At 34.1% G+C, this 12,255-nt stretch overlaps 1 protein-coding gene across 1 annotated transcript; it reads right to left on the minus strand.

Moving 5' to 3' along the window:
* Positions 1-3,506: 3,506 nt before the first annotated feature.
* On the minus strand, positions 3,507-8,047 carry LOC136412964 (aminopeptidase N-like). Its single transcript, XM_066396245.1, has 13 exons — positions 7,912-8,047; positions 7,581-7,856; positions 6,950-7,282; positions 6,689-6,887; positions 6,345-6,528; positions 6,055-6,296; positions 5,813-5,996; positions 5,221-5,410; positions 4,890-5,167; positions 4,656-4,837; positions 4,430-4,600; positions 4,155-4,380; positions 3,507-4,106 (listed from the first exon to the last, which is right to left on the minus strand). The coding sequence occupies exons 1-13, from the start codon at positions 8,045-8,047 to the stop codon at positions 3,861-3,863; spliced, it is 2,847 nt and encodes a 948-aa protein (XP_066252342.1). The 3' UTR covers positions 3,507-3,860.
* Positions 8,048-12,255: the final 4,208 nt, after the last annotated feature.

Here is a 12,255-nt window from a genome sequence, read left to right on the forward strand (position 1 = left end):
CGTGGTAATCTATGGCACGCTCCCGGGTACAACTGTACCGGATATTGGGTGTTAGACATGGCGCGAATTATGGCCCTAAGGAACGCTTATCTTTAATAACCCGCCACTGATGGATAATTACAATCTGGAAGTGTGGAAACTGAAACTATTATTTACCCCGTGTTTGAAGTAATTCAAAGTCAAAAGAGAACTCATTGGAAATTGATTGAGATTTGTTTATTTATATATTCCCTGAAGAAAATTTAATAATTTGAAGTACCGAAAATATATTGAAGTATTCAATAGATAAATCTGTACTGTCTCAAAACAATTTTGAGGCAGACCAAGAAGAAGCTTAATAAATATAAATGGCTATGTTTGTGTGTGTGTGTATGCGAGAGAGAGAGCGAGAAAGAGAGAAAGATACAGAAACAGATATTGGATAATTTGACAATAACAATTTGTGGAACAATCATTTCTCTCAACAAAGTAATCTTACTAAACCGACATACGTAATACAATAGAAAAGTCCCCTAATTAAATCCAAATCCCATTACTCTGACAATAGCCTTCATTATCCAAGCATTGTTTCATTTTGCATTCGAATTTAACGGCGTTTCAATAAACCGCAAAAACTGTCCAATAATAGATCCATTACACAAATAGCTACGAGGTATCCATTGTGGGTAAACTAGCCCCATTATTGTCCATTTGTTGTTTCAAAATTTGAAACGGTTTTCTCATCATCATCTTGCGAAAAAATAACCCTTGACTCTTCTTAATAATGGACGAGTCTCAAGGCATAATAAGGGCACAGCACTTAAGCCCGCACTTAAAGCAATCGACGTCCTTTAATAATTTAAAGCCTCCTTAATGAAGGAAAAGGGTTTTCGGGATGAATTAAGGGAGTTCAAATATTTGCCGATGATCTTAAACTTTTCTTAATTTAAGTCGGTGGCGGTATCCCTAGGGATTTCCCCGTCAAACCGCAAGCTGTAGCCAATTAAAATGTGCAGTTGGAGTCATTTTATACACGCAATTGTATATAGAACTAATGATTTTTGTTACGAATGTAGCGTGAATAATGGTACTTCCAGCTCCCCCTCCTTATCGAAGTGTAATTTGGGTTGTCAGACGCATTAGCCCTTTTGCAGGACACTTATTACGTCTTCTCATGAAATGGCCGAATAAAAGGAAAATATTGCGGGGTTATTGCCACGAAGTCATCTGCTACTAATAGGGAGGGTTGGGGATATTATTACTTCGTTTATTTGGGAATGTGGATCATGAAAATGTACTTTAGTGGGTCCAGAATACGGAAAAATGCAGGATTTGTTTTCTTTTCCTTTCTCCCGGGAGTTTAAACTTCCAAAAACTTGAAAACTAACGTAAAAGCATAGTACGTAAGGCGTGTCGCACAACGACACACTGAATTTAAAACAAGATGAAAAAAAGAAAAGAAATAAGGGTGAATTCTTTGGACAAAAATTAAGTCATTTTTTCGTGTAAATAGTAAAGTCTTCGTTTTCGAGATGCAGGATGTTAAAATTTAAATTACATTTTTTAAATCAAATCTTCAATTACCTCAAATATTGTGCCAATATTTGAAAAACAGAGTGATTCATTTTTTGAATGAATGAAAAATACTGAAAAACGACTTGAAAGAAAAGCTTGAAAATTCGAACTTGAATTTAAATTTAGGTAACACATAGCTTCCCGTATAACATTCAAAAACCCTATCTACGATCTATAATCTATAGCCGTGACCAATCCCTCATTTTCTCAATTAATAAACTACCTGACTTTTGACTGCCCCAAGTCGTCCCTCAGATAATAGCCAGGCCTCTCTGAAGCAGACCATTTATCATTTATTAATATTGCTCGAAGGGCGGTGTGATTTATGACGTAGCCGCCCTTCAGAGGCGTGAAGAAGCTTGTAGTTGTTCACTGTGGAGTTTATTGTTTCAAATTGTCCCCCTGTAAAGGGGAGGATTTTTTATGCATCAAGTGTTGATCTGAAGGAAGCGGTGCGCTTTAAGCTGTCCGTCATCCGACACGATTTTGAAACAAAAATTGCCGGTTTTTACTGGCACGAAAGCCACTTCTGAATGGCATTTCAAGTCCCGACAGGGCAAAAAAGTAAAACTTTTTAATCGAAACGTTAAACGCAAGTTTGCCCAAATCAGGAGCGCAAAAGTCGGAAATTCCCTGAGCTGACTGGCAATGCAAACAACCTGAACTTTCTCGATAAGAATCCATAATTGCGGCTTTCCCTTCGGCAATCAGTCAAAATTGAAATTTGCAAGAGACATGGTTGCCTGCTTTTACTCGTTTACTCCTTCCAAGTCAGTGTTGACACGAAAATAAAACCGATTTACATGCAAAACACATACGCGACTATATCCAAACCGAAGGTCTTGTTTTAAAGTGATTTATTAATTCACAGATTGGTTTATCGCAAGTTGTTGCATGAACCCTAAAGGATTACTTCTGTTATAATTAGCTTTATGCCCTGTTGAAACTTACATAATATTATAGCTGCACTCGAATTATTTATGCAGGCAACACCATTACTGTCCCCAATCGCAATAAGTTGCCATTCCGAATGAAATCCATGCAAATTTCCGAGATAAGGTCTATAAATAAGGGTCTGATAAGGCCGTCATGTTGCATGTGTGTTCTGGATTGCCGCAGCCAAAACACCACATTTATTAAGAGAATTTGTAGCACTAGTACGGGGGCTAATTCTTGCCACCTAAAATTTTTATCAAGAACAACATTTTCGCTAGGCATAGAGAAAAGAGCCTTAAAAGTCGTTTTCCGGCAAAATTAGTCCTTCGGAGATGTGAAGTGTTAGTGAAGCGTTACATTATACTCTTGCCAGCTGTCTTCCCGCTTTGTTAAGTTGATAAATTACGTTGAAAGCCGAATAATCATCTCCGAGTGCTCGATTAAATGCGGGAATATCACAATGAATATTTTCTTTTTTGTTCCTGGATGCCCTGGCGATGGCGTCCTGGATGCTTAGTGGAGCAAACTAATCCCTTGTCTGTAGGAAAATAGTTCGAGGAAATTAAATAGCTTTTAAGAGAATTTTCCGGAATTTTCAGACATGGTTATATTAGAAGGCCAATACGGATATGGCTTTGTTCAGAATGTCATAAACTCAAATCGGAAAATTACGATTCAATAGCTGGGCTTTGATTAACAATTGAAGCGCTGGTTTCGTGAAATATCACAGACCCAATTGCTTTTTAAAAATAGAGCGCAGCAACGTGAAACCAATACCTCTACCCGTCAGTAGCTTCCAATAAAAACGGAATAGTTTATAATATTTATGTCTATATTCAGGATACCTCAACTTTGTGCCTGAGAATGGAAGGGGTATTTAGAAAAAAAACAAATACAATTTTTATTTTTTGGAATTAAAACAACAACTGTATATTGGAAAGCGATTAAAGAAAACATTGTTAAGGCACTTTTTTCATAGGAAAATTTCCCACTAGAGAAACAACAAAATTTGAAAAATTTAAATTATTTACATTTTAATTACTACAATTTCGTCGTTACCATGTTACATGACGAGGCTTGCATCATTGCCTGCATATTATTCTTGATGAATATAAAATTTACATATTGAACATTGCTGCTAATCAATAACACAACGAAGCAACTGTAATAATTGGGTTACTGGCTAATTTCTTTCAAAATCGAACTCGAATGATTGGTAAAGTCCCTGCGTTTAAATACAACCAATTATACCGCTTCCATTATTTTTATTTTATTGGAAGCTTAATTGTTATTAAAGGACTCTCAGTGCCCTAAATATGCTTTACAAATGGAAATGTATTTACAGATAGATTTGTGGATACACAAGTTCTCTAAATAATTATGATTACAATCACAGTCAATAAAGTTGAAAAAATAGTACTAGCAATTTTAGGAGCAGCTCCTGTATTTTCAGGATTATTATCGTAATTTTCATCATTAATTCCGAAATATTCCTCTAAATCTTTCTGATGAGCTTTAATCCAATCCAAGTTGGATTGAGTCAACTCTAAAGCTTCGTGGCCTAATTTCTTCATATCTGTTTGGAACTCTGAACTCGTGGAAATTAGCGATTTAAACTGCAATTATCTACTCAGGAATTACTATTGCATCAATTATATCATTACCTTCTCAATTTGCTCCTCAGTATTCAATCGTGAGGCAATGCCGATAATCACAGTCGTCCGAGTGCTTATAGATGAATATTTCTTCATAATCCCTTTAAAATTCTTAACAAGAAATTCTAAAGCCACCTCCACGCCCTGATCAGACCCACTATAGACTGCTGTGAAAGTTGCAGCAACATCTTGAGATCTAATCATTGAATCGTTTTTTAGAGTATCTAGAAGTATTCTACAAAGAAATGGTTGGTCAATTATTTAACGATTTTAAAATTTCGAACTTTTCGAGATCTTCCACGTTCCTAGAACACCCAAGAGCCTTTAGTATGATCGCTCTTTCATTCGAGTCTTCAGTATCATCGTAAAGTTGCCACAAGTAATTGAAATCTTCACTGTTGATGCTATGTCTGATACCGTTGCAATAGACGATATTTCTGATGTTCTTATGGGGTCTGTAAATGAAGTAATTATCTGCTATGTGTTAGGGTATAATAAATTGAAGTTTACTTTGTGCCCAAAGAATGAATAGAAGCAAAAATCGTTGTGACATCATTGACGCAACTAGAATCACCCAAATAACAAGCCCAAGAGCTGGCCAGTGCTTGAGTTAAGATCTGAATGTGGTCTTCTTTGATTTGGTTAATTGGGGCTGATTTGTAGAGTCTGGTCATCAACTCAAGGATATGCTCCTGAGGAGATTTTTAAAGAGAATATGGACACAGATTGAATATCTAGTTATACCTGAAGCTTAGTTTTTAAATTTCCACTAGGAGTTCTTAGCAAAAGGTATTGGAACCCATTGAAAGCGGGCACCCATGGAAAGTACGACACATCGTTTTTGAGGAAATCAACGATCTCGAAGACTTCTGTGTAACTTAGTTTGTTGATTTTCGCAATGTTGAAACTATCGTCAACGATCTGTGCCCTATTCGACTCGATTATTCCATCAAAGTTGGATTTTGCAAGAGCATCTGAAAGTCCCTTCCAGAGGCTTGATTCGTAGTTTACTCTATAATATCCTGATAGGAATGGTCTCTTTATTGCCAATTCTTAAGATTTTTTTTTAACTTACCAGTCTGAAATGTGTTCACCAAAACCCAAGTGTTATTATATTCCATAGTTAGTTTAAGTTCGTTAAGAGCAGGCACTAACCAACCACTAGTTAGAGCTATTTGAAACTTGGTTTCACTCTTCGATTCCACATAACTTATAGGAACATACCATTTGGAGGAAAGGTCTTTTCCTGAAAGCAGAAATCTTTCCTACAAAGACAATGCAAATAAACTTTTAAATATTTTTGTAATTCAGACAGAGGACTGTCTTCTTGCAGTGATGTGGTAACTTTTTTGAGCCATTTTACTGGTTATATACATATATAATATATATAATATATAAATAAATATACATATATGTATATTTATTATATATGTATATCATATATACACTTTTTTAATGCCTACTTGTAATTAAAAAGACTAAGACAAAATTCTGAGATACTCCAAATGACAATTATATTTTAATAACTTTGAGTCTCCATAAGATGTTTCTCCAAGTCCCAAATGGTTATTTTGCACATATTTAGAGGTTGAGAAAGATTACAACCAGCTAATGATTTCATCTAATTGAGTACATTTTTGATGAGCACTTACAACATTTAAACTAACCTGAGTGATTATAAGCTCTTGGCCATCGAGTCGCACATTCAAAAGCGGATATCCAGGTAATTCTATCCAGTTTTGCATCACATCAGACAACGTTTGTTTATAAGGTAAATACGAGATTTGTTGATTAATTTTGCTCCCCAAGAATTGCAGTAGCTGAACTGAGTTTACAGTAGAATGCTGCAATCTAAAACACATAATAAAGTAGTCATTTCAAAGTCGTTATACCTTTCATATTAACATACGAAGATGTATGGATATATTCTTGGATAGCTTGCTTGAAGATGGTTTTACCCATCACTTGCTCTAGCATTCTTAATAAGCTACCACCTTTATAATAGCTGATAGCTCCAAATTTGGAGCTTATCTCTTGGGGAGTATTGGCTTCAAATTTCAAAGGTTGGGAGTTTTCCATGGAATCTACTTCCAGGCTTGGCTGAACGATGTTGACTATGAACTGTGTGTCCAGTTGCCAAGTAGGTTTTACCTATTATATTTAATTAGATACCGTTAGAGAATTTTGTTCCTAGTGTACCTGATGAGGAATAAAATATTGAAAATAAGTGGCAAATCCTTCGTTAATAAATGTTTCTGACCACCATTCGCAAGTGATGAGATTCCCAAACCATTGATGGGCCATTTGATGGGCCATTGCAGTGACTATAGTTTGCTTGAATTTATCATCAGTGTTCTCAGGGTCCCAGAGAAGTGATCTCTCCCTAAAAAAGCAGTACTGAAACTTTTTTAGTAACCAGCTCAAAAGATTAGCAACTTTTCTTAAAAGATAATTTCTGATAAAATTAAAAAAATAACCAATGACTTGTCAATATTTCGTATTTTATATGAATAACTTCCTTGGTAGTTAGGTGTAATATTAACCTATAGGTGATTAATCCCCAATTCTCCATGGCTTCTGTAGTAAAATCTGGCAACGCCACTTGGTCCAGCTTGGATATCTGTGAACTATATTCCATTCCTGTGTAACCATTCAAAGCTTCCAATAATTTAGGACCTATGTCCACTGCATAAGCTCGTTTCGATGCCAAATCATCTCTGGACCAAACTTTATAATCAGAACCTAAAAACCAACATAAAAACATGAAAACTCTTGGAGGGTCTAAATGTTTTAAAGTAACTTACTCTCATTTGAGGTTGTAAATGTGAAATCTGATATGATAAAGGCCAGCAAATATGTGGACATCATAGGGGTGGTTTTAAACTTTACAACTGTATTCTTAGCATCATACATGAATGGTAAATTTGTTGAAGTTCTATTCTTTTCTTTGGTGTTGAATAACACATGTACATTTAGAAATGCGTCACTATAATAAGTAATGGAGACGTCGAAGGTTGCTTTAAAAGAGGGTTCATCGAAGCAAGGGAAAGCCCTGCGGGCGTATGTAGCCTGAAATTGCGTGGCCAGTAAGGAACTAGTGCTACCATTGCTCTTTGTATAGGAACTCAAATAGATACCTGGAAAAAAATTATGTTTAAGAACTTTTACAAGGTGTTATAAATATGTTATCTTTGTATTTGCTAAAGAATAGTGTATGGTCAAATCTTTAACTTATCTCGAATATCTTTGATTTATCTTTCAATATACCTAAAAAAAAATTTGAAACGTAACACACTATAAGTACTTCTGGAAGGAAGCTCTTCTGAAATATGGTTTAAATAGAGCGCTAAAGTATTAGTTTGGTTTAAAATACATAATTAAAATATTACACCCGACTTTCTGAACGCCCTGCATAATTACTGAACTTAAGATTACCATAATTATCAGTGGTGCTAATGGTGCCATCATAATCTATAGTAACTTTGAGTGTTTGGTTTTCCTCCAATGCGAGATTTTCAATGGTTAGTATATCTGTGAGAGAGTTTACAGCATAATCCTCATTCTTCACTAACGTTCCATCTATTTTTATTTGGAGGATGGAAATGTACTCACTAGAGGCATGAAAACTTAGTGAAGTAGTATTTCGTACTACTGATAAAGACATGGTCACACTTCCTGAAAAAGTGTGACGAGTTATCTCCAAATCGAAAGCTAAAACATAAAGAAAAAATAGAGATATGGAAATAACAAATTATTTCTGACATACCCGGAAAATACAAATTAAGATCATAGTTAGTTGGAACTATATTTTTTGGTAACCGATAGGGACTTTCTTCATCCTGCACTGAAATTTCTATACCTCCTAAGACAAATATAATAAGTAGGTGGAATTTTTTGACCATATTATTACAATATGCAACGATATATACAACGGTGATGGATAATTGTACAGTGACGGAAATGAACGCATACAAATAATTTATATATTAATCCCTCTTGAGAAACGTGTAATCTCATCTTTCTAATTGTATCCTTTTGAAGATTTGCTTCAGTTACGCCCAGCTTTAGATTGAATGATTGATGACTAAGGAAAATTAGCTTTAATCGATTTATAAACGTGAATCTATTCATTAAAATGATTTCCACAAACAAAATTCTTTCAGAACATCGTCACAATTTCATTTTCGTTTGCATTCCTCCAAATGACCCCAATGATAAATAATTAAATCTTGATTTAATTACACATTATCACATTTATCCATCAGAAGGATCGCCAAGGGATGACGGTAATGACATAAGCGACCAATGGGTTTTGTTTCGCGGTTGTGGATCTAATAATGCGGTCAATAATTCCATCAGCAATTGTTTCGACCCCTAAAGCCTATTTCGTTTTATTGCAGCCAACGTGACGATCACTATAAAGCTTTTAAGCATCCTCGGGCCAGTCACACGGTTTTGCTCATTTCGAATGGGATTAAAAACGAAATAGTCACGTGTTATATGGCCAAAAGGGCTGTAAATTCTTTGGCCTATATGAGGATTTTAATTGGTAGGTTGGATGTTATTGGCAACAGTGGAAAAATTGGTAAATAGGGCATTGCAAAAATCACAATTTGGGAACATGTAATTTGAAAATAAGCTCATAAATTTTGATTTTAAAGAAACAAAATTTACAGTATTCGCATCAAATAGAGTATAAATTTGTTTATATTAAATTGGGTAACATGTTAAACAAAGTCGTTTTAGATGTCTATTTTTATTTTTATTTATGCTACATAAAAGTGAAATGTACAGAGTAAGTCAGAAAGGAGAAATTGCGTTAGTGACCATTTTAAATTGATTGTTTTCCCTTTTTTTTCATTTTTAGTGTTCACACACATAATTTTGTTAAAAATTTGAAATTCTTTTTTTTTTCACGCGGTTCGTGTTCCTCAGTTACGTGGTTAAAACCCTAAGTGTGTTAGAGGTTAGGAATTAGCGTCTTCAGAAAAGTCAAAATTTTATGCAGTATTTAGGGAAATTCATTTTAAACAACATCTAATGGCGCAGTTTCTTTCTTATGGTTTACTTTTTTTCGCGCTTATGTAGAAAAATCCTCAAATAAATGTATACGAGAGAGGATTAAAAAAATATATACATATGTAACTTTATACGTAATAAATTTAGTCCGTACTTTATGTACACCCTGTATACCATAATTCTCTCTTTTTCTAACTTTCTATCCATTCGCCTTTGATTTCTAAAACTGAAAATTTTCTACAATCGTACATTAACCACAAGACACAGAACAAGTTAAACTGACTTAAGTGAATAATATTTATTTTCATTTCTAATGGAATTTTACACGCCACTGTTCTTAGGGCAATGGGTTTTCCCTGCCACTCAATTTATAGGGGATGGTCTGACTCCTGCTGGACATATTGATAATGGCAAATGATATATCGACGCTCTCTAGTGCCCCTGGAGATATAATAGACATGCTGAATCATTACATAAATATGGTCCTTACTTATAATAATTATTCTAAGTGTTATATTTATGAGAATTATGTGTCTTAATGAAAGAAAAAGTGATTAATTTTAATGTTTGAAAATTAATAAATGAAGTCATTTAACTGTTCCTTGGGTACCGATCTATAAATTCTTTTTGCAAAATACCTCACAGTTTTTCGATAGGTTTTCGAACTATTATTTTTGATACAGTCAGCAGTATTGGTAATATTAGCCATTAAGCAAATTTATGTTGTGCTTATGAAGAAAGAAAATCCGAAAAAATAATATTACTTTACATTTATGACAAATTTACACCAAAGCAGTTTGAGTTGAAAAGAGACGCGTGCTCTTTTTTTAGCTTATTTTGTATACGTGCAAATTTCCCAAAACTATCGATGGATAATGAACGAATTTTCGTCCCTCTTATTAGACTTCCATCAATTTAGTTTAAGAATAAGCATAAAAAGAAAATTCAAATAAGTAAAAATCTCTTTGCAAGCAAATTTTGGCTTTCTTTGAAAGATTTGAATTTACACAATATGAATTAATGTTTACTATGTTGACACGTTATGGCATTCTTGGAGTATGCATATATCACATTATATTATGAGTTTTCGGTAGTCCTTTGTTAAATAAGGAGAATATAATTCTTCAGACCCATTTATTTCAATTGTAGAAATTTCGGTGCTAACATCTTTATCAGAAAACGATAACATTACTTTGAGCATAAATAACATTAAACACAGAAAGCCAAAAAGAATGAGTTATTGTTAAGTTTACTAATGCTGACATCTTTTAACATAAATTTAATATGGATTTTGCCAATTTAATTGAGGAACGTCTGTGTACGCTCAGAAAAAGGGAATCCAAAGAAATTAAAATACCCAAAAAAATTAATCAAACTCTCCTTTTTTTTTTACTATTTCGGTTGAAATTGAATTCAATTTTATTTTCGTGCCGTCAGGTTTGAGTCTTTATAAACCTTGATTCAGAGGATTTCATGCTGCAGAACACATAGACGTTCAAGCGAAATCCGAAAATAAAGCATATAAAAAGGCGAACTTTTGCTTTTTTTTTACAAAATTGTTACTTCCTTCAGGGATGTTTTACGTTCATGACTTAAATGTTATTTTATCACCCAAGTTCCCTTAAAAACACATGAATTTGCCATTTTAATTTAGACAGAAACATGGAAGTTCACGATAGAAACTCGAAAAAGAAAAATCTTTATTGACTGAATAAATTTTATCTATTTTTGATAAAGTTTAAATTGCCTTCTGAAGTTTATGTAATTGATTTTATGTTTGATATGTGGTAATTCAATTTTTTTTCTCTAAATACTTTATAGAAAGGCTACTTTATTGTATAATCAACAAATCCTACATAGTTTCCCAGTTAGAAATTTCAATTTTCGATTCGTCATCTCACTCCCTCCCTTCATCCAATTATTAGGGGTGGTTTGTGTAAGTAACAAATAACAATGTGGTCTTTTCTCCCCTCTGATCGGGATAATGTCTAAAAAAACCAATACCTTAGACACACATTATAGCAAGACCGACGTCATCATTGTGCAGCGTTTTTCGAGATAACGATGATATATTTGGCTTGGTTGCACTTTAGGGGAGGTGGTGGTTTTCGGCGAATAAATTGAGGGTCCCGCTGCCTTCCCACCGGAAATTAAGGCGAAACGTACTTTCATGGAAAATAAAAGCTTCCATGATAGTATCAGTTGCTACTTTACGCCAGTATTTAACTCTCTTAGGTATAGCGAAATTTTCCCTCGAGTGATTCCTCGCCGTCATTAAATAATTCATTCTGATGACTTTTAGATTCGTTACGGGCCGCATGACGTTGCGTGAGACCTACTTGTAAATATAGTTTCTCTATATATTCCCAAGATAATCGTTTCCATTAATAAAAAATGGTATTGGAGTGGGTTGCGCGCGCACCTGTATTAGGAAATATTATGTACCTATGTGTATGGCAAGTTTCAGTCCCAACATTCCAAATTATAGAGAAAATGTTCCTGTTTAGAAGCTTTTCCTAGTTTGCTTATAAGAAATTTTCCAGTTTTTTTTAGTTTCAGAATTGATTTCTTTTTACTGAAGCGATTCTTTAACATTTATAAAGTTCAGGTTAGTTCAGGTATAAAAATAAGAAATTCTATAATTAACACTGTGCTGAAATTAATCAATTAGTCATCTTCTGCTGAACAAAAACTTAAGCGTCTGCAGACAATGAACCCTAAAGCAGTATTCCCTACCTTATTCGACATGCAACTTGCACATTATAGATAAGTAAGAGTTGATTCAGAGTTTGTTCTACTTACTCTATTATTAAATTGTACATAATTAGTTGTAGCGATGTTGAGATCTAAAGTGTTTACACTTGACCACTAATTAACAAGCGCGAGATGGCTATCACATTTATGTTCCAAGTTCGGTTAGAACCTGAAAATGTCAATGAAGTATCATCAGCATAAAAACTTGCAATGATGTTATTGTTAAATATATTTATTATATCATTTTGTGACACAGAAAACGTAGTAAGAGCCCCAGTTTCTCCAATATCAATTTTGGCTACCTCAAATGTAGCAATGGCCTTATTCCAGCTATTTT

Source organism: Euwallacea similis, chromosome 1 (genome assembly GCF_039881205.1).
Source record: "Euwallacea similis isolate ESF13 chromosome 1, ESF131.1, whole genome shotgun sequence".
Taxonomy (NCBI): Eukaryota; Metazoa; Arthropoda; class Insecta; order Coleoptera; family Curculionidae; genus Euwallacea; species Euwallacea similis.